The sequence below is a fragment of the Stylophora pistillata genome, chromosome 4 (assembly GCF_964205215.1).
Source record: "Stylophora pistillata chromosome 4, jaStyPist1.2, whole genome shotgun sequence".
Lineage (NCBI taxonomy): Eukaryota > Metazoa > Cnidaria > Anthozoa > Scleractinia > Pocilloporidae > Stylophora > Stylophora pistillata.
The window spans coordinates 29161006-29182634 of record NC_142522.1 but is presented as its reverse complement, the minus strand read 5'-3'; the positions used below and the strand labels follow the sequence as shown (position 1 = coordinate 29182634).

The following is a 21629-nucleotide window of genomic DNA, read 5'->3' as shown; positions in this document are numbered from 1 at the left end:
CTTCCAAGGTAGCCCAGTTTCGTACCATCCTTCTGGAGAACGAACTAACTGTTCCTTGAACTCGTCATAAACAGCACTCTGATCTCCGGTTGCAGGGTCCGCCAGTCCTAATGCGTCAAGAGCGCACAACTTCTCATAGTCAGCATTGGAGTTTACAGCCAACAGTGCAGGCGATAAGCCACTATCAGCCCAGGCGACATAATTGTCCATCCAAATCTTGTGAACTCAGCAACACGATCTCCCCGGCGTCCTACTCTCAGCCGCTCCCCAGTGCATATTTTGGCAAAGTCATTGGCTCCCAATATGATGTGAACGGGTAACATTTGCTTCGTGTCTTCATCATCCATTCGTACTCCCCTAAGGTGTGGATTTGCTTCAATTAAGTGCTTGTAGCCAGGATTCTCCAGGACCAATAACTCTCTCTTGTTTACTTTCGTAATGTCCACGTCGAGCTTAAAATCACCGGCGACGGAACTTATGACCACATCAAATACTTGCATGATTCTCGTTCTGATTCCTGTCAGCATGGCGATTTGTCGTAACCCCGTAGACTTAAGGCGTACCTTTATTAACTCAATTGCGGTTGATGAAATGTACGAATGGCTTGCGCCACTGTCCAGTAATGCTCCTAACTTGAATCCACCAATCCTCACCACGACAACAGGCTGAATTACCCCGGTATTTCCGACGCTATTTGCTGTCACTCCAGGCTCACGTGTGTTCGATTTGTCGCATAATGACATGTGATGCCGAGAGTTACAATTTGGGCAAGTCGATTTGCTTTTGCAGTCTTCCGCTCTGTGCTTTGATCCTGTGCAGTTGAAGAATAGACGCTTCTCGAGAAAGATCTTTTTTCTCTCCGCCAAATTCACGATCTTATCACAATTTACTGCATTGTGATCGGAGCTTTTGCAAAACAAACAACCGCGGGAGGTCTTCGCTTCACGATCGCCACTTTGGGAGTAAAATAATCTCGAGTTTTCGCTCTTCTCTTGCCGACCTCCCATATTCTTGGAGCTTCGGAGAGCGGATTATTCAAAGTCCATTTCTCCAGCGCTTCCAGGAACTGCGTAAAAGACCACTCGCTCCATTGCTCGTTAATCATCGCAAGTTCATTCTTTATGACCCCCAGCTTGTCAAACGTAAATGTTACTGCGGCATCCAACTTGTCTAGGCTTCCCAAAGTCCGCAAGGATTCGATGTTGAATAGCAGAACCCCGTAGAATTCGTGAATCTTCCTCACCTCTCTCTCTTTGATCGTCGGCAGCTCGAGTATGCTCCGAACGTGAGTTCCCACAACTTCAATCGTCTTGCCATAGCGTCTTGCCATAGTCTTTTGATAACCTTCGGCCGTGAACGGAAGTCGTCGATCAGATTTCGGACCTTCAAAACTAGCAATTCTTTCAAATATGAAAACTTTGTTACTTCTGGAGCAGATGACTTGTCATTCTGCGTCTCAAACTGACCCCAAAAACGCATCCAATCTTGAGGTGTTCCATAGAATTTAGTAATTATAAGCTTCGGCATTTTAACAACATCGCTAGTCGCTCCTGCGGTTTCCGTCGGCTTCTTTTGTGCTTGTTGCAGATCGACTTTCTTCTGCTCAAAGCGTACTCTTCAGAGTACGCACGCTCTTTCTCTTCTCGTTGTTGCTCGATCTTTTCGTTCTCTAGCGCGATGGCTTGCTTGTCCTCAAAGACGGCGGCTTCATGTTTAGATTTCCGATGGATCAGCTCTATTTTGCTTGCCAATTGTCGCATGCATTTATCCGCCTCGTCAACCGATTCTTCAAACTCTTCCGCCCATTCTTGAACGGCTTGTTCGTCTTCACCCTCTGCAAACTTCTTCTCCTCTATAGACACTTTCAGGGTCGTAACGGCGGTCACCACACTCTCAAGAGAAGTTCTGTGTCTCTCCAACGCCGCTCGATAATCCTTTTGGAGGATTTCGTCTGTCTTCTTGACTCTAAACCTTAACGTTTTAATGTTCGCGTTTAAATCTGCCACTTCCTTTTCCATGCTCGTTCAGCCGTCCCTTCGTGGTCGCCAGTTTGTCGAAAACGCACCAACACGTACCCTAATTAATCAGCTTCTTTATTCTAAGAATCACTCCGCTTAAACTCCAGGCTTAACTACAGCATCAACCGACACGAGCGCATGCAGGATCGCTATGTTTAACTAAGCAGCTACGTGATACCTAGGAGTACAAAGTACATTCTGGGAAATTGAGTGAAGTCATTTCCGGCCATACACAACAAAGAACAATAACAACTAAACGAAATAAGGCATTGTTCACGGTTCCCGACATGCCACATGGAAGGTAAGATAATTAAATTTAATGCTGTTAACATGCTTTTCAATTAAGTTTATTGCAATTGTCAAACTGATCGCACGCAAGTTACTCTCTCCAAGGGAATTACACCCTGGACCGTTGTTATGGTGATACTATTCTATAATCCTCTTTATAGAAACGTTTACGAGGAAAAAAACCTCAGCCATTAGTACAGGGAAGAAATTCGGACGTTACGGATCAATTTCATCAGAAAGCTATATCCTACTGACAGCACGCAACTTTCTTTAGGTGAGAATTGTCCCCAGAAAATTGCTTGTACAGCTTTATCCTTTGTATGGGACTTTTGTGTGGGACACGACCAATGTCAGATGTTGTGGACGTATCAAATATCATACCTAAAATTTACACTTGGGCAGGGGACGAGGAAATACACGGATTTGTGTGATAACTTAGTCTTGACTGAAGAGTACGAGCTGGAATAATCAAAGCCAATGCTACTTTTCAATTGGTGCCTGTTAAGTTTCTCAGATTTCTTCCAGGAAGCGTGACCGAATATTATTATTTAATGATATTCACTCCGGTCCCCTGAGCAGTAACCCGACCTCAAGGCTGAATTCTACCCAAACTGAACTGCATCCTGAGTTACAGAGACGATATCGAACGTTTGTGGAGGGATCTAAAAGTGTGACGCAGAACGGAAATAATGGCAATGCCGGTTAATCCGAACAGGTACGTCCATACAACTTTTAACGGTTGAAAAGGACATTACATTAGACCTAAAAATGCAAATGTAGTGAATTTTTTGAGGATTTTTTTTACAAGTACTACATTAGGTGTGTAACAAAATTCGCATAGCAATCAGTGTTTTCGGCAGTAAAGTATACTCGCTCAGATATCCCTAACGTCGACGTATGTATCACATCACACACAACTTTACGCAGATACTGATCTGTTTTCCTTTTCTAGTTTTCAGCGCTTTATCAGCATCTACCAACGACCAGAGTTCCGTGCGACGTACAACTGTCTTTGACCAATTCATAGTTCACCGGCTCGGTTTAATTTTGGCCTAAACGCTATTCGCCTTCAGCATGGCCTGCCCCCGTGAACCTCAAGAGGGTCATTTTCATTAAGACCAATCATTTACACTAAATCTATCAGTATATTTCTTTATTACTCCATTGATTTTAAAACATATAACAATTCTAAAATATAAAGGTACCTTCTTAAACAAATGCTATTAAACGATATAAACAGGTAAAGCAAATAAAGAACGAATAAATTAAAGCTGAGAAGTAAGTATAAATGTGAAGTAAATTCGGCCATTACAAACTAAAAAATAAACGAATAATTAAGGATATTGTTAAATAAATATTTGGATTTTTGCTCAAGAGCTATGTCCTTGAGATGACTAGAAGCTAAAAACGAGAATCGTTGTGTTCATCGCGTCAACCTGGTCAGGATAGCACCAGGGACGCATTACACGCCACAGGAAAACGACTGAGACTTGGTGGAATGATCGATTGAGGACACGAGCAAAAACATACAGAACTTCCGGTGAAACTACGTGGACCAATTAGTTAGTTACTGCAAGACCTAATCACTGTAGGAGTACATAATTTTTAAGCCAGAGCGTACGCATCACTACAGCATCACGAGAAGACAAAGTAGACCATTCATGATACTGGAATTCTGTGTCAATTTGTTGGAGCATTCAGCGTGCTAAGGTCTACATGGCAGTGGCAGCTAAGGAAGCGAGAGAAGTGTTCTAAGGTACATGCATAAATTCATGACATTTTATCGTCTAAAAAATTGTTAGAATGATCTAAAATAATTCTAACTGATCCAGAATACGCATCAACAAAGTCACTCAGGAATTTTTCACTCGGTATCTACAAAACCTCGTTCTATCGTAGCTAAATCAGAACTCGATTGAAAGCACTAGCTAAGCACCTGCTCCCATTATTTCTAATAATGATAGAGCTTGTGTTAAAACCATTAATCAAACTCAAGATAAAATCAATGTTCTCTGGTCAAACTGGATTGATTTGGGATGCCTCTACTATTAGTCTGCTCCATGTTGTGTTGAGTATATGCATGTTTACTCATTGCGTTTCTGCACTTGTTTTAAATGTTTTTCAACAGTGACGGTCACCTTTTAGGGTCTTCCAAAGTAATATTCGAATGATGCCTATTCTACCTCTCGGAAACAGGAAGATTTGTGGCCGAGAAAGAGCTTTGTTGAACAAGACGAGGTAATTTTTTAATCACGGAGTCAACCATATGCAAGTGAAAGTCAATGAATCAATGAGTTAACAGATTTTAATGACTTAAATCATTCAAAGATGCGAGAAAAATATCATCAGTGTACAGTCAAATTTAGCAAGAACTATTCAAATTTATTTTCGAATTTTTTGTCTTCCATACAGACCCGCGCAGTACGTCGTCCAGTACTCATAAAAGGAAACCTCACTGGGTCTGTTTTATGACCAAGCTACAATCCACAGATTTGGAAATCAAGTTCCTTAAGATATGAACTAGAAGACACAAACTAATAAGTAAAATCGTAGACGAAGTAGATAAAAACTCTTAGTATCCAACTGTGCTTCGTACAGTACAAATAACGCCAAAAACGAGTACAAATATCCCGCGGTGTTTGTACTCCAGAAAACCGGTTCGACAGCGATGAAGTTGGGGAAAAAATGGCGGACAATTCTGTCACGCACTCCCCGTAAATAAATATCTGTGAAATTCGCCCGCACTGAAAAACAATTTGGCGTGATGGATAATAATTTTCTTATTACACGTTTTTTTTGTGTATTATCGCTGAGTATTTTCCCTCGTTGTTTGTTGGACCACTGACGAGTCGACAACTTTAGAAGTTTACGGAAACGACCGTATACGGGATAATCAACGGTTTATTGATATAACTATTCGATCTGAAATCAACAAATTTCACAACAGTTATTTGTGGTATTCACCTACGTTGAGATCCCTAAAAAATAAATAAAGAATTACCGTAGAAAACTCAAACCAAACCTACTTCTGTGGCGGGTTTCCATAAACTATGAACTACTGAACTGAACTGCGGCTTGAATTACCGAACTCGGCGAACTTAAACTCCTGTATCTGGTAAGCGGCTGATTCACATTTTTCCGAAACGTGCTATGAGTAGACAGGAAACTAAAACCATTCAAAGTGCAAATTGTTCCTAACTGTCAATCAAAGTTTGCCTATTGTCCGTTAATAATTAATAACGTTGAGGGAACATTTGTATTTTTACTCGCCCTTCGGGCCCGTCAAAATACGGCACAACTCTTAAAATACTCAGCGATATGACGCAACAAAACGTCTAATACGATATATTTACTGCATACTTCTAAGTAGTTTCAAAATATGTCGTGCACTATTTTCCTGAAACTTAAACTGGGCTGCTAGTTAGCCTGAATTGTATTTTCTTAGAGAGAGCAGTTTCGCCAGGAGTAAATTTTACAGAGTTAACTAATCCAAAGATTTTTCATCAGCTTGGCGTGGTTTTGTAAAGTAATGAATCATAGAGTTTCGTCAAAACCGTTAGAGACGTTGAACAATTAAATCGAATTTACCTAAATAAATTTCTTTCGGCCAGAGTGAACCTCTGTAAGAGACCACCAATTAGGGTAGCAGTCAAACACTGCTTAGCCTCTACAAGTAATTGCGATTTGGTTTTAGACCTCGAACTAACTCGCGTGCGTCGTTTGTGAACTTTTGCGCACCATTTGATTAAAAATTGCGATTTTTTTTGTAGCTTTGATGCCTGAACAGTGAATTTGAAGCCTCTGATAGAATAATACTTGCTCGCAGTTTTCCGTTCATCAAAACATTTCGTTACTGTAATATTTTCGTTCATGGGGTCATGAATACTTTTCCCCAGTCCTCACAGAAAGAATGATGCTGCTTATCAATGCATTACGTTTGCATGGATACAAAATTAGGTACATTTTGTCAAATTTTTATCAGCTTTGTTTTTATTAATCATGCAATGAATTTCTCCTCTTTTGTTGTATTCAAACGTTTTGCAAAGGTTTTAAGGAGCTAGCATCGTTCACCTTGACTGAACACGGTCACGTCAAATTAAATATGGTATCCAGTTCATGCATTACAAGAAAGTATATTTCCCTATCCAGCTTGATCATGAGATCATGAGATCATATCCATTATAACAATTGGGAAAAATCCTATTTTGATCTTGAGATTAGCATGTACTTCCCTCCCTTTACTTTCCCCTCTGAACCTGCGTCCAAGGTGAGGTGTAGCAACCGCCTCTCCTGTGAACGATATGGCTAACTGTGAACACTTGTTATCTTTCCAAGAGCTAAATTTACTCTAGAAGAGAAAAGCATACTGCTAGTCTTCTTCAGGCGACGAGGTCGATTGAGTACGCGTCACCTATATGCTGTTGTGCTCAGTTGTGATTGAATGGAGTTCCACGGCTGAATTAATTTGTTTGGCTTTCGTATCAGGATTATTCCCAAATTTACCTGTGATTGGAATCGTTAGGTTTTTAGCGAGCCTTTTGGAGTCAAGTTTGACTTGCTCTCTTGTCGAGATAAAAATGTTGAGTTTCGTTTTGTTTTCGTTTTAATCGACGTTAGATTTCTTTTGTATAATCGTTCGAGTTTGACAAACCTAGGAGACGACTACACGTCCGAGCTAAAGTCTCTCCGATTTTAAACTTAAATCGTGGACTTTCACCCTGATATTTTCAACCTGGTTTTAAATGAACATGATAGCTTGTCTTGATAAAAAGCAAATAAAAAAAGGCTTGAGGATAAAAATAAATGTGGGATTCGCAAATAAATAGCTTCAAAAGTTTAGCCTACAGTTTTGTAGCCGTCAAAATTATAACTCTGGGTCTAGTTGTTCGAAGGCCGATTTGCGCAACTCAGGGTTAAATTTTAATCCAGGTCTCTTTCTTTCTCCGTTCAAAAAGCCCTTTAGGGAAAATTTTCTCCATTCTTTATAGAACATCCAATCATCAAATTGAAGACAAATTGAAGAATTTAAATTGAATTTTCTGTTAAACCTTTCAGATATGAAATCAAACCTTAACCCAGCTTTAAACAACCCGGCCCATCACCTTGAACTTAGTTATACACATACGAGCCCGCTTGCTTGTTGAACAAAGAAAACTCAAGAAGCTAGAGTCGCTCTCGGCTATCGCCTAGAGCGACTCTTACGCTTCTTTCGTGCTTAGCAGCCTCCCGCGTGCATCCATAACTCAATAGCGTACACTGTGGTGTTTACCATTTGTTTTATAACATAACATTGATACATTGTGGCTAAAGAGTTCCCTTTTATTTAACAAATCTTACGTGAGCAGAAAAAACAAGCGCGCGCGGAAAAATAGTCTTTGCATTTGCTCACGTCAGCAGCGTACACCCATGGGCAAATGGGGGACGCTAAATTGACCAATCAGAGCGCGCGCTTTACTTTTGTTATGTTATAATTAAAGCTGGTTTAGGGGTAGTGCGGATTTTCAGAGCTGAATGACAGAAGAGCCAGCTGAAGCGTTAGTATTGTGAAGTGATTAAGATATTGCTATTATACGCAGGACAGGGACACCACGAATAAAATCGAGGACTAAATAGGTTCGTTCTGCAACTGTTTATATAAGAGTTGAAGACTCCAGTCTGTAACAGTTTGAAACAATGGTGAAACACCACGGGTTCTTGAATTAAAAAGGAAACGGCGAGCGCATTGTCAGTCTTTGGCCAATTAATTAAGATTTTATAAGCCAGGAGTTGAAAACTCAAAGGTAGAAAATTGTTACAAAATCGAACTGCGAAATAAAAAAAACTGAAACTCGAAAGGACACTTAAAGCTTGATTTGATGAGAAGACTTTAACCTCGTCATAGACTATTCAGTAATGTGGATCTTCTAAGAAAAGTTATCTAATTCGAAATTTGGAAAACCGTGACACAAGCGTTCGTATCATCTGCTGAAAACAGCAAAGATATAATTCAATTTAATAGCAATTACCGTATCGCCTCGAATAAGCACCCACGCTCAAATAAGCGCCCTCTCCCGAATAAGTGCCCACCCCTGAGACCAAAATATCAAGTAAGCACTCCCCATGTCTTGCCTCGCTTTCTCAACATTGTAGGGATATAAAAAAATGCCCTGTCTCTATTGTCAATTTATTCATAACTTTGTAACCATCAACTGCAGAGGACTCAGTAAAAGAGTATAGCTTCCTTTCCGATCCAATAATTTTCTAGGCACAACTACACCATTATATATCTAACCTTCTGGGACAAATCGATTCCACGATTATAAGGAGTAAGAGCTCAATCGAAATTTTACCAACAAGGTTTGAACTGCCGGCGTCATACACATGCTTTACTTTGTAAAGACCTATTGGTTTTATCGTCATATATTCTTAGTTTCTTCCCTGTCAGCTTGTTAAGCAAATAAGTGTTTCCCCTATTGTTTAAACAAAGAAAAGATGTTAATATGGACTTTCTGTCTACGTGGATCGATAATTTTATGGTTACTGTTTTTCCTTTCAAGATTTAGCCAAAATAAAGATACAGTATTGAAGAAGCGCCCCATCAATTACGCGCCCTCCTCCGAATAAGGGTCCTGGTTGCTTGCCGAAATTTTAAGTAAGCGCCCGGGCGCTTATTAGAGGAAATACGGTAACACTAAAGCATTTTAAGAATGGTCGATGTTCCGTTTACCTTTCAATGAAAATTGAAACACAAGGAATTTAGATTTGGACTCGTGTCATTTCAAAACCCATTTAAGCGATTTTGATTGGAATTAAAGGCCGTGAATTATCCACACACTACTAAAAGAAAGAGTTTTGTAAAAAGAATTTAATTAGATAAAAACAGTTATTCTTGAATTTAGTCAAGTTTCTCAAGTTTCAAGATATTGATTGAATTTCCTCTAGCTGAGGTTGCTAAAGTAGGCTTAAAACACAGCTCCTTTTCTGAATACAATACAAAAGTTATTTGATGGTAAATGATTAGAGCAGAAAAATAACCAATCCTCAAACTTTTTACCACAGCAATTGCCACAGTCAGAATAAAACTTGTGCAATAAGGTTCAGCTGAAACCCCTTTGATCTTCAGTACTTATAAAGTGCTAATCATTATTCACTCTTCACGTGAGATCTAAAGAAATTCAGTCCCAATGACTGATAGATTCAGTTCCAAAATACCTCCTTCAAGGCGGTGCAATCAGTTTTGCCCCATTAAGGTTGGTTGAACAAGAGATCACGGTTCCACCATAGATATTGGCAAACATGCCTTCCTTAATCAGGTTAACTCTTGTAATTTAAACTGATTCGACACGACTTCTTTATCTGAAACTGGCTAAAAGAAAGAATAACCATGATTGAAAATACATTTAGCTGAATACGTTGTGGTTCAGTGTTGTTCTTGGTTTGAAGATCATTTTACTCATTAATATGAAAGGAGGAATTTTTAAACAAACAATTTAGTGTAAGTTAGCAGCTTGAGTTTGATCCTGGGGTACTTAACTCGAGGGAATAAGTTTGAGAGTAACTTGTATCAACCCCATAAATCAAAGGTACCTTTCCAAAGGGGTGGCTTTCTAAATTTTAAATTTGTAAGATAATAAAGATCATCTAATACGGTTGAAGACTTCTCCGACGCAAGTTTTAAAGCAAGCTCCAGTGTCTCCGTAGATGAATCAATGAATATTTTCTTCATACGACTTGAAGCAAAGTCTGTGATACTAACAACCCTGGAATGCTCATTTACATGTAAGGTGCCATGTTTTGAGATCTGAATTTGGAAGTTTAATGTTATATACTTCCTTGTAATTGCTTGCCAGTCGCATGCCATAGTAGTATCAAGTTTGAGCAACGCGCGATTTAACTTCAGAAGAATACGAGGGGACTTCTTCCCCATGGATGAGATAGATGATATCGCCTGTTCAGATAGCTTTTGCATCTGATCAAAGCTTGTCTTAAAATCGCTGTAAGACTTTCGAAGAGCCCGGTCTATGTTCATGCATTCACATCCGTTCCCGGCGTCTTTGTCATCGTTGTCGTCATCGTTTTTTTCATCTTCGTTGTCGCCTTCCTTGTCGTCAAGTCCACGATCAGCAATGCCGATTTTGCCTTGAGTTTTTGTTTTTCTTTCGTTTCGTTTTCTACCAAATCTGCAAGACACCCTTTCATGCGGTTGAGTAACATGTAGCAAAAACATTTGCATTCGCCAAGTTTCCTCCTCTAGAAATCTAACAAAACCACTCCTAATAATAGTGTGTTGCAATTTGAAGCGGTACAGTTTATGTAAAACTAAATTAAGGGCTTCTAATTGGAACAAATATCGATTGATCTCTGGTGAACATTCTTCGCTGCCACTGGAACACTTTTTAATTTTTTTAATGTAATCATTGTGAAGCTTATAAAGTTCCCCTGAAGTCTTAGACAGGTCGGTGTTTAATTCATATCCTTCGCAGTCGTGACGTTCGACATTGGCTTGAAGTGTGATAATTTCTTCTTCTGCTAAGTCCGAGTACGTTCGATCTGGACTCATTCCAAAAAAGAGATCAAATATAAGAAAGTATTCAGCCTCAAGGGTGGGAAATTGAAGTATTCCACCGTGCAGGCGAATTATTTCCACAACCTTGCACCAAGGGTTTGGCCACTCACAATTCAGGCCACCAACGAGCATTGCGAGATACAATGGAGTTATACCATCTTTATTAGGGCAGTTCACATTGATTCCCTTGACACGACTGTCGGAAAGTAGACGAGCTATAAATCGCCACAATCCTCGACTAGCTGCGATGTGGTATATGGTTAAATCGAATTGACTTCCGCTGCAGCCGATATCTATTGTGTCAGTTTGAAGAACATGGTCTAAAATAAGTAATGCAGAAAATGATGCGAGATCAACTTCTAAATTCATCAAGAAATTTTTCCGATGTAAATTCAAAAATGGTGTGTATTTAACAGAATAAAACACTGCAAGCCATAGTGGGGAATATCCCTCTGAATTCTTTAGGGTGGGATCAGCTCCCCAGGAGAGGAATTTTATAATAGCAAGCACATTTGCACCCTGTGCTGCTCTGTGCAAAGCGTTATAGCCTTCAGCGTCAAAGCATTCATTAAGAATTTTAGTTCTGCGGGGATGCGACTTCAAAGCACGGGTGAAGGGTCCATCCCCAGTATGGATCGTCTCCGTGTGTCCTTCTGTTTGGACCTCTTCGTATTTCTCCAAAAAGTAGTCAAATAACAGACGATCATCTGAGAAGTATTTGAACCACATTTCATCGGCTTGCAAAAATTGAGGAAGATAGTGCAAATAATGTAACTTGTGGTAAGATATCAAATGCAGAATAGACTTTTCAAATGGCTCTTCGCATGAGATATCTACTGTCACTCCATGTTTTACTAGGACTTTCGACATGTGACGGCCGCCACTGTGTAAATATGACAAGAGCGGAGTTCGATCAGACTGATCTTGGCAATTAACATTCGCGCCTGCTTGTAGAAGAGTGTTCACTGTGCCAACCAAATTGTTCCTTACTGCACCGGTAAGAAGCGTGCAGTTACGTACGTTCGGATAAAATAATGTGAACGTATTTGATATTGCTCTTGTTAACTGTTTAGGAACTACACTTGGCTCATAAGGTTTGTTTATGGTAAAAAGGACTCTCTTTAGGTGAGCTTGTAGAGTTACGTCACAGAAATAGGCAAGTGGAGTCGCCATGGTCACTAGAGCGCTTTGATCGAAACCATCGCTCCCAGTTAAGAAAGAAGAAGCGCTTGCTTTTTCCCCCAATTCGAGAAAGACCGACAAAAATAGGTTAACTATTGAATTAAATTCGCCTTCAACCATATTGGCAACGAAACTCTTGCTCATTTTAATCATTACATTCAACCAAAAGTGTTGATATTCACCTTTCTCCCATGGCTCTTTACCTTTTGGTCCGACTTCAATCCAGTCTCTTGGCTTTTTAACGTACAAGTCGCCAAAGTATTCTCTATCAACAACGTCTATGTCTTTTACAACATAATGTAACGCCGTCATATCTTTAAAATCCTTCGCGAAGAAATCGCTACCAAGGTCCAGCAGAGGCCAAAAAGCATTTGTCGCAAAGCATGCAGCTGCACTATGAAAGGGAGTTGAACCATTAAAGCTTCTTCTATTGATGTCCCCGCCACTTTTCACGAGAAGATTAATAATTGACACCATTCCATGACAGGATGCAATATGAAGTGGGGTGGAACCATTGCAATCTTCTGCATTTAAGTCTGCTTTCTCTGAAATTAGCAGTTGAACAACACTGTGATAACCATATTTGGCAGCAATATGAAGCGGGGTAAATTCACAAGGGCAGCAATTCTGTATCAAGCGTGACGTTTGGGTGCTTGAGGTACAACGTACGGACATATTCACTCCTGCCGCTAGCATCGCCTTCAGTGCGTTAAAGTTGTTATAGTAAGCGGCCTCGTGTAAGGGAAGTCTTCCCGCGGCATTCGAGCAGTTGATAGCACTCTTTTCACGATAACCTAGCAGAGTTTTAATGACAGATGGGTGATTATTCTTGGCTGCCACATGAAGCGCTGTCTCCCCTTCTTTCAAATGGTAATTGTCATAAACATGCACTTGATCATCTTTAATAGTAGTTGCCGGGCAGACTTCAATGAAAGGATTCAAATCTATGCAGACATCTCTGACGCCTTCTTGTAATAAATATTCCACGACGTGATGATGGTCTCTAGCAGCGGCATGATGTAGAGAAATTCCATCTAAAACAGCGCCGGACTTTTTAAGAGCTAAAACGACCTTAAGATGCCCATTTGTAGCTGCCAACTGGACAGCCGTGTTATTACAGCCCGTTGTTTTCAATGTACTCACATGATGCTCGATTAGAAATTCAACGATATCAGAATTTCCCTCCTGAGCAGCTATGTGCAACAACGAATACTTGCACATTCTTCTTTTACATTCTCGCAAAGCTTTCTGCGCCTCCTTTGGCGCCTTAAAATCTGGACAAGAGACGGTTTGATTAATGTCTGCCCCTTTAGTTGAGAGGATGATAAGATTTTTAAGGTTTTCGCTGATAGCAGCAATGAAGGCGGGCGTGCGATGGTTATTGTCCCGACAATCGATATCATCGAAATGAGTCATCAAAAGCTTAGTAATATTTGGATTTGCCAAACGGGAACTTAAGTGTAATGAGGTGGTTTTAACTTCATCTGACCCGTTGATGAGATTTGAGGGCAGTGACTGAAACTCATCCACTTGATTCCTATTTGAACCTGCTTCCACGATGTAGCTAGCTAAATATAAAGCTTCCACCGGTGTCAAGGCTTTCATGGTTCTCTTTAGCTGTTGAAGGTAATATTCTGCAAGACGTCTATGGCCTCTCTGTTTCTTCACGTAAAAAAGGTTTCCCTTATTGGATTCACTGGTCAGCCATTCCGACAACGCAGAGTGATAAATGCGAACAAGTCCCTTTTCTGACCTATCCCACAGGAACAGAGACACTTCTTTTAGATTCTCCATTAATTCGTATTCATAGTCAAGGTCAGGGTGGTCACGTTTTAAGACCAGATATATGTCTTCAGCAGATAGTGGCGTGTAAGCGGCAACCAAGATTTCAAAAATCTCTCGTAAGGAGCGAAATGATTCGCGTGAACTAAACTTACGTTCGAAATTCAGTTGGAAAATGTTATCAAGTGTTTTCGGAAAGCCCTGGTCAGTCCAACTGACTTTTTCCGGTGTTTCAAGAAGAAAATCTAAGAGAACCTTCGCAAATAAGAAATTACCTTGGGCTCTTTCCGTAAGACTGGTAACGATTTGTTCATTTAGTGAATTGTTGTTCTTGATTGGAAAGTAAGTCTTTAAACCATGTAAAATTGAATTTTTCACAGGGTATATCTTAAGCGATGCATAAGTATCAATATCTTCCAAGTTTCTGTCGTCGTTTGATTTCAGTTCTAGTATTCTCATACCATCCAGGTATGAAGTTATAGAACTTACATTGCGTGATGTAATAATCAGTTTTAACCACTTTGGGAAGCGTCGCACTTTGGACTTCAGCATCTTTAAAATTTCTCCTTGGCCATCGACTGAACACTCGTCTAAGGCATCAATAACAATATACCAGGTCTCTTTCGGTTGGTGTAGCAGGTTTTTCAAAGGGGTGAGGATTCCTTCTTGAAAGCACCAATCTGGGGCTTCAGCACAATTCTTCTGTAACACTCGACGAACAAAGGAATCTCTCAAAACGATTTTGCCGTATTCCGCGAAGGTTGAGGCAATCATATTCGCAAGATTTTCTACAAATTTGGCCCCATTTTGAGTTCCTTTGTCCGAATGCATACAAAAGTGATAACCAGCTATTTTATCATGAATAAGTGGGCTTGCAGCTCTTGAACAAAGCAAATTCGAGACAAAAGCCGTCTTACCAGAACCAGGATTTCCAACAAGCAATACGCCACGGTTGCTTAAATTCTCCGTAAGCTCTTCTATATCACGATATAACCACTGTCTTCCGATGAAACCTGCTCTGGATGTAGTAGCGAAGTCGTCAAAGTCAAAATGCTTCGGGCTCCACCGATCTTCGTATTGTTTAATGGAACATCCTTGGCAAAATAAAATGATGCCGGTTAGAGAAAACCTGTGGAACTGTTCAGGCCTAATGCATAATCTAAGGAGGGGCGTAGATAGGAAGTAAAACTCTATTTATCAGCCATTTGCTAAATCGTTTACCGCACATCATGCTTCTGAAGTTAAATCGAAAAAAACCACTGCAGATATTGTTCCCAGTACTCAGTCATCGAAATAAGGCTCCACAAACGGCTTTTTCATTGGGTGAAGAATACTAGGAAAGCATCAAAGTATGCCGACAATATGGCAATTGTGCTCCATAATTTTCAACTTACCGTCTTTAATCAGTGTGTCATAATCCAGAACGGCACAGAAGGTTGAAAACAGAAACAAAAATAGAATTTCTGTCCTGAAACCTTTTATGAGCGCAAAGAGGATTCCGAACGTAAAGATCATAAGCTCCAAGATCCACTCGGCTATTCTCACTATCCAGGACTTGTTTTCTTGCCACAGATCCTCCACAACCATCTCCAAAATTTCCTGCTGCTCTTGCAGCTCTGTAACCAGCACTTTGTTTCTTTCAGACTCCTCCGTCAAGCTCAACATATTTTCATGTATAACTTCTTTTAAGTCGGCCAAAATCTGAGCCTCTCTACTGTGCAAGTCTGTAATGCTTTTGAGACTAATAACTTCTCCGAGAGCTTTTTTTGCGTCTTCATCTGCAGCCAGCTGACTATCATTTAGCAATTTTTCGATAGCATCAAAAGCGGCTGTCTTAGCAGCATCAGATAACTCAAGCTTCGGCACGTGAGCGCATCCTTCATTTCTTATATCTCTAACATCCTTGATTAGGGATTGAGGAATGGTGAAATGATTGCACCAGTACATTAAGTTCAAGATACCATTTATGTCCATGTCGTCTGCACTCCGGATATTAACATGTCCACCCAGATCGGGAAGGAAGAGTTTTGCAATCTCCCACGGACCAAGCAGTGGGTCCATCCATTTGGCCGGATCACTTTGTTTCCAGTTTGGTTTGCATCTGTGGTGACAGGCGGCCAAGACTTGTGCCCCTATACATTTGCGCATGTCGTGGTACTCATTTGGTCTCCTTCTCGGGACATGTACACACGTGCAAGGTGTGGGTACTCTTGCCGTTACATACCTATGCAAGGCCTCCACCTCTTGCGTTACAAACGGACGAAGACCCTGGCACAAAACAGTTGTCAAGGCATGACCGAGTGCCAGCCAGTTCCTGTATTCTGGTTTAGCCATTTGACCCAGTGTTCCTGAAGTGCTGGTGGATGCCATATCGTTATCTGGGGAAAACAGAGGACTACTATTTAAAATATTTGATGTAATTCAATTTATATTCAAAAATACATTATTGGGAAAATCCACTCAGAAGCTCCACTGGCTGGACGCTCCTAGACTTCATTTCAATCAGTTTGCACTTTTTATAATAGAACAGAACTGGTTTGTTAGCCTTGATATACATCGTGTTCGACGTACCCTGGTATGAGCTGCACTGAAAATTAATGAAACTTTACTTTAGGGCCTGTTTACATATATATGGAGCTGGGGGGGGGACCCCAGGAGGTGAAGTAACCCGCCTAGGTGGGGTTACCCGTCTGTCCATATAATCTCTTCCATTATCCGCCCAGGAGGGTTGCACAGTCTGCTGGGTTGGGTTGCCCGGTCAGCCGGGGTAGCAATTTGCCATGTAAACGTCTCAAGATGGGGCAATACGCCTAGCCGGGATCGCTTTCATGTTGCATTAACAAGCACGCCAACACCATCACCCCGGGATCCCAGGGCTGTAAGACTGTAAGTAAACCCGGGCTATTTTTCCACCATAGCTAGGCGGGTTACTTCACCTACCTTGGATCCCCCACCTTCACAGTAAACAGGCCCTAACTGAAGCAAATTAATTTTGATGCGTACTTACATTCCAGTTGACGGCAACAAAAGAAATAACGATTATGGCCATAAACTTGATTTTATGGCCCGTAATCGAAATCACATTGGGCAGAATGCCTATTGTTCTCGCGACATTTACTTACAGCGGCGGAAATATTATAGATCTGTAATATAAGCGGTGAAGCGTAAACAGGGAGGGTCTCATTGGTCGAATTATCACGCGCGCTTTCCTTCGAGGGGAATACTGCCTTAGCTCATGCATTAACTTGTAAAGGCGGAGCTAAGAAACAAAGGCCTCGTAACTTATTATTTCATCTATTGTTTCTGATATCACATTTAAAGCGCGCGTATTTTCAACTGGCTATTTAAAGCGCTGTATTTTTAAAAGTCATTTGCGTTCGATTTTTACCAAAAGCCATAACACTTTCATCTCCCGCTACAACTTAAGCAACATACATTTCGCTTTATATCAAGCCTACGACAGTTTGATAAACAGCGGGCGTTTCTATTCCTTCTCGCTTAGGATTCGATTGTCTCATCGTAAAATTACTTATATCATAAATGAAGGACGAAATAAAGTCTTTGCATCGCTCTAACGCAAGTTTTTTCCGAATCGACGAAAGAAAAAAAAAAAACAAGTAGAGCATAGAAACAAATGCGCTATTTAATTAGGATTATAGTTTCCTTAGGGCCTTTTATGATAGTTCTATCCCATGACTGGAACTGATCATCAGCATACTTTTCGTGATGTTTAAAAAGTTGTTCCCGAGCCGAACATTATCTGGCGGTATTTATTTCCGTCCACGCAGTAGCTATTTCATCTAACTGCATCCGATCACGCTTTTTCGATCGTGATGGGAGGCTCGTAAGCCTCTCCGCATACAGATTGCCGAGCGATCGGGGATTCAGTGAGCTCTGAAAAAAGCTCCCGATCGCATACAGATTGCTGGGTGATAGGGGACTCAGTGAGCTCTGAAAACAGCTCCCGATTGCATACAGATTGCCTCCCTCTTTATCAAGGTTCGTATGCATTTGAGTATACAGCTGGAATATGACTCTTCTCGATGAACAAAAAGTTTAACTGAGGATAAAACGTTGCTTGTCGCAATTAAGCACTCACTACCGCTTGAAGTCAACTAATTTTCCAGATTTTTGCAAAACTTTTTCCTTCGCATCCCAGCCATCCCTCCCCCCCCTCCCGTTTATATGACACATACGTTGCGTGGACACAACGTATGTGTCATATAAAAATGAAGTTTCAAACTTCTGTGATTTATTCGAAAATTGCCTTGAAAGTCGACTTGGCCTCGAAATTCTACAGCTTGTTTATTTACTCCTGTGAGCACTAGGTAAAAGCTTTTAAGATTTGGTGACAAACTTAACATTACGTCATCTTTAATAGCACTCCAGACGGGGAATCCACGACAACTGTTCTAACAGATTACGGAATAATCTTTGCTAATTATAATAAATTAACCGTGAAAATTCACTGAAGGCAATTTACTTCCTAAACGTAGTAATACCTGGGCAATTTCTTTAATGGAAGTGCTGTTTCATAGAGAGTCATTGTTCCGTTAACTACAGGATACAAATTTAAGATGACTACCCCATCTACAGCAACTCCAACCATGCTTTATTTCACATTAACATTTACCCTAACGTTTGGTCATTCAATATGCATGGTAATCACGCAATGAACCACCTAACAAGAGTCCGCACAAAATATTAATTTGCTAATTAAACGTAAGTTATCACGTCAAGCTTTCATTGACGAATGTGATTGCGATGTACGCCACGAGAAAATTATGGTAAATTATTTTCTCTTGTACACGCATCATATCAAATACTACAGCTCGAACGACGTCGAGAAGCAACGTCGTGTTGTTTCAGTTGCGTAACGATGAAATATATTATTGGGTATGTTATTCGCAAATTGTAAACCTCATTTATTCAGGCGATCACTCAACTACTTTAGGTTTAAGTGCATTTTAAGAGGTAATGGTTATAATGTAGATGATTCAAATAGTGACCTCTCATGGTCAACCCATTCTTAATTTCCTTCGGTAACAACACGATTCCGTTTATAGAATTCGTTTTCATGTGAGTTTATCTAAACAGTCATACCGTGATGTCATACATGTCTAAGATCTGTGGTACCGCATTGTGCTTGCATAGCATATGATTTTTTCTTTCGAGAGGACAAGAGGCCAAAGGAAATGATTTTCAGTCAAAAGTCGTCAGCTAAAATAAGCGAAGGTTTTGCATCTTAAAATATCACCTCACATTATTCGGTTGAAAGTATAATATTTCTCACCTTTAACTGTTTATAGTCGCTGTTCCTGAACCCGGCTCAAAGGGATCTATCTTTCTTTTTTCAAAGCAGACGAGGGAATTGTAAATAATTGAGAAAACTTGGACACGATTTCAAAATAACGCAACAAAATTACGCTCCAGTGAACAAGATTAGGAACTAAAAAAAATGACATTCGAAAGAGTAAGTCTTGGGACGAAATTTTACTGTTTCTCTCCCTAGTCCCCGCTATGCACCTATCGAGTCACTCGGTCAGGGAAGAAAATGGTTCAAGTGCACTATATTTTGAGCGAGATCCAGTTTGATCTGAAAACTTGGCTTAAATTCTTGAGGTGAGACCGGGCACTTTTGTATTTATTCTCAGCAAGTATTGTTTTAACAGCGGTTTATCCTGCGGCATTGAAATCCTTACAGTCAAAATAACCAAACAACAAATATCATCAGTAACGACCAGTAGAGGCTGCAGAACCGCGCTTAACTGAGTCACTGAATCAAATTTTTTTTAACCTCCTTGTAGCATCCCAGCTTCGATTTTAAGAGAAGTACTCGATGAATAATTTTCAATAATTTATCACTTTCACGGGTTTATTACGAATCAACTTAACGGCCTGCTCCCAGTTGGCTTGTTAGCTCAATTGGTAGAGCGCTGCACTAGTATCGCAGAGGTCAGTGGTTCGAGTCCCGTACAGGCCTGATTTTTTTCAGGTCTGATTTTCGCTATTGCATAAATAGCGCTATCTACTGCGAGGATCGTGCATCATAAGTATCTTTTCAATAATGTAAAATGCAGATATTCATCTTCGCGAACACGTTTCATCTTTATTGCAGCGAAAATCAATGCACCGTAACGATAACCCCAACCGTGACTCCCGTAAGTTGTGGGCGGTATCTAGTCTCCAGTCCGCCGCTGCATGTAGTCCTATGTTGCTTGACCCGATGAAAAAGAAAAACAGTGTGCATATTCGCAGGTGACGCTATTTATTTTGCTTTCCTTAAATAATTATCTGCAAAGACTCGAACCCTTTGCCTCTGGACGAGAGGACTCATGTTTATACACCAGCAAACTCGGTTGATATGGAAACAGGCAGCAATGACATGCTCACTCCCCCAAGTCTTTCCCTTCGCGAGGCCTAAGCAATACATGTAATCTACCGGTGTGATCCATCCCTTTTTCCATCAACGTTTATTTAATGAATGAGGAACAGAAAAATTATCTGCTTATAAGACTTGAAGATTGAATTCTTGGTCTTAAGGGCCGTTCATAATCGAGTACGTTCTCCCGGTGGTTGGACCGAGTGACTTAAAGAGTGATCATGACCTCCAACACTTTTTTCATCTAAAGGACTAAGAGCAAATGAAATGATTACATTAATTAGCAAGTAGTTATCAGGAGCAGTTTCTCAAAGTTTGGAGACATCCTTGAAGCAAACCTTTGACAAGTGTCGAATAAGTCGCCTAAACCTGATGTAATGTTTTGATAGTAATCCTACCGGAAGTTGTCCCAGCGGAAGTTATAAGACATTGCAAAGGATCATGGATATTTGTATGGGCCATACTTTCCGGTTGTCATGGCGGATGAATAAAGAGTAGTTTCGTTTTATAGCTTGCGTATTTCAGAGGAGACTGTAACACGCGCATTATTGCCGATGCAGGTCCACGGGGTTTGAGTGCGGTGCTGACTCCATTTCAAGACGGCGAGTGGCGAGCAATCTCATACGCGTCCAGGAACCTCACCGAAGTGGAACGGAGATACAGCCAGACCGAGAAGGAGGCCCTTTCCCTTGTATGGGCTTGTAAAAGGTTCAACATTTCTGTGTACGGGCGGAAATTTGAACTTGAAACTGATCACAAGCCACTCGAGAGTATTTTTGGCAAGCTTTCCAAACCATCAGCACGTATTGAACGATGGGTTCTGAGACTACAGTGGTATGACTACAGAGTGGTTTATCGGCCTGGCAAAGCGAACATTGCAGACTCTCTCTCGAGACTCAATCAATATGAACCTAAAGACTCAAGTGGGGAGGAATTTTACTTTGTCAAAGCAGTCGCCGAGGAAAGTTTACCTGTTGCTCTGACAACAGGGTCACTTCTGAAAGTGACCCAGGACTTGCGAGCCTGAGACAGTACATTTTAGGTGGGGACTGGTGTCAATGTAAGATGACAGCTTATGTGTGTGTCAAGGATGAATTGTGTGTGTTGGGCAAACTTATTTTGCGTGGTACAAGAACTGATGTTCCGAAGGCTTCACGGGGAGAAGTCTTGCGTCTTGCCCACGAGGGACATCAAGGCATCGTTTAAATGAAGGCACGTTTAAGGACAAAGGTTTGGTGGCCAAAGATTGACTCAGACGCAGAGCGGATGTGTAAGTCTTGTCATGGATGCCAATTCGTAGGTGAACTTCAAGTTCCTGAGCACATGAAAAGAGTAAAGCCGCCTACTGGACCCTGGCAAGACATCGCCATAGACTTGTTGGGTCCTCTTCCCACTGGAGAAGTTGGCTCGTAGTCGTAGACTATCACAGCAG

The 21629-nt window shown here is 40.8% G+C and overlaps 1 protein-coding gene across 2 annotated transcripts; it reads right to left on the bottom strand.

Moving 5' to 3' along the window:
• Positions 1 to 9135: 9135 nt before the first annotated feature.
• On the bottom strand, positions 9136 to 19264 carry LOC111328855 (uncharacterized). 2 transcript variants are annotated; one of them, XM_088758314.1, is made up of 4 exons: positions 19109 to 19264; positions 15210 to 16193; positions 12216 to 14909; positions 9136 to 9651 (listed from the first exon to the last, which is right to left on the bottom strand). In XM_088758314.1, the coding sequence occupies exons 2-4, from the start codon at positions 16183 to 16185 to the stop codon at positions 9638 to 9640; spliced, it is 3684 nt and encodes a 1227-aa protein (XP_088614440.1). In that variant the 5' UTR covers positions 16186 to 16193; positions 19109 to 19264; the 3' UTR covers positions 9136 to 9637. The 2 variants fall into 2 exon arrangements, with proteins under 2 accessions (XP_088614440.1, XP_088614439.1); XM_088758313.1 differs by having other exon boundaries at positions 9136 to 14909.
• Between the last annotated feature and the right edge of the window lie 2365 nt (positions 19265 to 21629).